The following is a 3,942-nucleotide window of genomic DNA, read 5'->3' on the forward strand; positions in this document are numbered from 1 at the left end:
GTATCTTTTTTTTTTTTTGCTTTGAAATTTAGAAACAAGTTTATTTAAGATCTGAAATACAATTCCTAAAATATCAACTTTTCAGAAAACTGTGGCTACACACTAATGCATTGCCTCTATCATGTTAGAACGTGCATTAGACTCAAACACAAAAGCCAGAAAACAAATCACCATCCTTCCACAATTTGAGCAAAGAGAGAATGAATGCCTAAGGAACAACAAAGATGGATTGCAGAGGATGGGCTGTTTACATCAAGCACAAAAAAAAAGAAGCACAAATGCATGGGTTTGCGGGTATATACATTAAGTTGAACCTTTGGCACTAGGAACCAGGGCATCTTATCACGTAGCATTAACACATATTAGAAAACTGTGTAGTGTCAAAGGGATAGGACCACCAGCATTCAAGCAATGTTGTCAACTAGGCAATAAAATGTTCTACTGAATTTCTTCTTTGTCTAATTACTGCATACACTGGTAGCAACTCTGAAATGAGGAAAGGAGCCGAGCACTCCTTTTATTTTCTGTTTACAACAGAACAGCAAACAAACTGAAACATAAGCCCTGTTTTACACTGACAGTTTTAAGGAACATCAATTATACAATGAAAGGACTAAACAGAAGTGTTTACAGATACCAGACAATAGTGAGCGGTCAGCAGACCTTCACAGGGCTTTGCGATGATACTCAGCAGAAGCCACTTTGTAATCACTGGCAGTAAAGAGAGAGGCAGAATTCTTTGCCAGATACTTAAGGAAATCATGCAAATAGCCCAACAGTAATGCAAGGCTTTTCTCATCAAGGGGCGTATAAGCCAACATTGCCCCAATTCTCACAAATAATCTCAGTAGGTGTGGTGCCCCATAGATCTGCGACATTGGCGCATCGGGGTGAGCCAGAAGGATCTCAGCATACTGAGGCCTCTCAAACTTGTAGAGCAGCTGAGTGCCCAGCATCACATTGAAGTACTCCTTTATCCCTCCCACCACCTCATTCACTGCATACTCCTTATTATCAACATTTCCCTGCGATCTCTTACAATTGGCATACTCCTCAAGAATGGCATCCACATTCTTTTTAGCAGGGAGCTGGAACAACTGCTTCTGCCGAGTAACCAAGTCCCAGTCCTCCACCAGCCATGGTTTTAATTCTTCAGGAATCTTCACTTTCACCTCCATTCTATTCTTAAATGCCTCCTCACTCTCCACAGTGGGGTCAGCCCGTGCCCTCTTCTTACGTGGGGGCTGGGGCATTTCGCTGGTGCTGCCGCCATCACCGTTACCAGGAGCTTTCTGCTTGTTCTTGCGTGTCTTCCGCACAGAACCAGAAGGGGGGTTCTCAGCAGAGCGACCGCCCCATCTTCCTGGGAGGGCTGGTTCAAGATTCTTTGGCTGGGAACCAGCTGACTTCTTTCCGGAGGCAGCTCCCCTCATCTTGCTTCTCTGCATGTTGCCTCGAGTTGGCTTCTTAAAGTTGTCTTCTTCAGCAGATTGTTGTCCACGAGTTTGAGAAGTCTGCTTTCTGGAACTCATTCAACCCTGTTTTTATTCCAACCAACAATCTTCCTTCTTTCCCTTCCAAGGACTCCTAGTAATTTCCCAGATGGAATCTTAGAGATCTCCTAGGATGGTCTGGAAGGATGAAGTGAGAATACAACCCTGTATTCTGCAAACAGGAATGGTTCTGCAACCAGGGTCAGATCTCCTGATCCTTATTGTGTAGCAAACTTAGCTTTTCTGATGATGACCTGAAGCGAGAATCCAGTTCTTTCCAGCAGCCGACGTGTGTTCACCGCTGCTGCTCCAACCGCCATAGTCGAAGAGGGGTATCTTAAACAAGACGAGAGTTGGTACATCAGAGAGCATTTGTTGGGAAGTATTCTGAAGGCAAGTTATTATGGTGAGCCATGAAGCATATGAGCAACAGCGATCGGTGACCACCACCTTGAAAAAGGCATGTGATTTCTTGTCCTTGATGGTGGCAGCTGCTCTAGGTTAAAAAAAAAAAAAAGTAAAGTCTGTTATCACTTCTTTTTTTTCTCTTGGCTACAAAATTGACATGGTGAACTTTGCCTTTTCAGGCTGATTTCTGTAATCTCCTTGGATTTTTGGTACATTCATCCTACAGAGTTACATACCTTCCCTGTCAGATCCCAGGACTGTCAAGATGTCCAAATGATTGGTCCAACTCTCAAGCGGCTTGTAGAGCAGGAAGCCGACAGGTATTCACATCTAGTTGTCCTTACTACCAGCTGGGAGTGGAGGGTGACCAGTGTCTGCAATCAAGAGTCAGCTTTTCTGGCTCTGTAACAGATGAGGTGACATTAAAAAAAATAACTGACCAGGTATGGTGCTTCATATATAATCCCAACACTCACAATACAGAGGCAGGAGGATTCCAGCAAATCTGAGGCCACTTTGGCCACTATGTTTGAGGCCAGTATGAGCTTTGAATTGAGATTCTTTCTTAAAAACAAGCAGACAAACAAAGCAAAAACCAACCAAATATTCTGTACCAAATTTGTGGTCACAAAACATCCCTTTTCCTTCATTCCTTTCCCGCCATCATTTCTTCTTCATTCCTTCTTCCCTTTCTCATTTCCTTATCAAGGTCTGCACTGAATAGTCATTTAATTTTTTAAAATTCTGTTTATTTTTTCTGTGTGTACACACAAATGCATGTCTCTGTATGTGTGGGTCCAAAGACAATTTATTGGAGTTGGTTTGCTCCTTCTGCCATGTGGGCCCCAGGGATTGAACTCAGGACATCAGACTTGGTTACTTGACCTTGCTCTCCCTGTATGGAATACTTCTCATATGCAAAGATAGTTCTGAATAAAAATAAAAAACAAAGTTTGGGAAATATTTACAAGTATGTCTGCGAGTGATAAGATATAAAACATTAAGCAATTATAATATCAAGCACTTTCTCAAGCACTATGTTTAGTCCTTCCCTATCGAGTAGAAATTATTAATGTCTACCTCTGTCAAGATTGGGACTGTGAGTGACTGGGTGATTCCACTGAGGTCACACAGCAGTAACAGTGATAAAAATCAACCAGTTTGCACTCAGATACCAAGTCCTTCGCTACGTCATCATTGCTACTCTGCCTGACGGTGTAGCAACATGCACCAGCGTGGAATGGAACAGGAAGGAATTTCAAGAAAAGGCAACGATAGTCATCTGTGTTGGGTTACAAATAAAGAAACCACTCTAAGTATTTCAAACAATATGTTTAATGGGGGGAATTGGTTACAGGAGGTGACGGGAGAGCCAAGGATGATGTGGTTACCTAGAGGGTAAAGACCTTTAATATTGTTGCTGCTGTTAAGGTTGAGATGGCACAATGAGGGAGGGGATGTGACCCAAAGTCTACAGCACTTGTCTCTAATGCCACTGCTGCAGAGTTGAGCTCCAGATACCGTAGTCACATTTGTCGCCGCTGCTGTTGTAGGTGTTCCTACTTACTGTCTAGATCCTTGGATAAAACCAGGAACAGGAAACAACAACGAAACCTGGCTTCTGTATTCTTCCTGTTTCCTAGTCTCCCATCAAAGACTCCCATTGATAGACTCTGCTAGAAATTTAGTTGGCAGGGGTACCTGGAAAATGTAGTTTTTGTAGGCTTTGATCTGGAAACCATCCACTGAGTATATTTAGAGACAGCTGCATGCCTAAGTTTAGCATGACTGTGGTATGTTACTTTTCTATTGCTGTGCTAAGACCTCCTGACCGAGGCAACTTATAGACAAAAGAGTTTATTTGGGCCTTAGGTTTCAGAGGATGAGAATTCGTGACTATCATGGCCTGGAGCAAGGCAGCAGGCAGGCAGGCGTGGTGCTGGAGCAGTAGCCGGAGGGCTTACACCTTGGTCCATAAGCTCTTAACCACTGAGTCATCTCTCCAGCCCATTTGAACACATGGAGGTATTTAGAGTGGCTG

At 43.2% G+C, this 3,942-nt stretch overlaps 1 protein-coding gene across 1 annotated transcript; it reads right to left on the reverse strand.

The window, feature by feature from the left end:
- Window positions 1–635: 635 nt before the first annotated feature.
- LOC121441173 (mortality factor 4-like protein 2) lies at window positions 636–1,806 on the reverse strand. Its single transcript, XM_041642289.1, has one exon. The coding sequence runs from the start codon at window positions 1,530–1,532 to the stop codon at window positions 666–668; it is 867 nt and encodes a 288-aa protein (XP_041498223.1). The 5' UTR covers window positions 1,533–1,806; the 3' UTR covers window positions 636–665.
- Between the last annotated feature and the right edge of the window lie 2,136 nt (window positions 1,807–3,942).

Source organism: Microtus oregoni, unplaced genomic scaffold (genome assembly GCF_018167655.1).
Source record: "Microtus oregoni isolate MIOR12 unplaced genomic scaffold, Mior012 000074F_000, whole genome shotgun sequence".
Classification (NCBI taxonomy): Eukaryota; Metazoa; Chordata; class Mammalia; order Rodentia; family Cricetidae; genus Microtus; species Microtus oregoni.

Excerpts from the sequence above, each read along its gene's own strand:
- LOC121441173 (XM_041642289.1), bottom strand. The coding sequence starts at position 1,532 with ATGAGTTCCAGAAAGCAGACTTCTCAAACTCGTGGACAACAATCTGCT.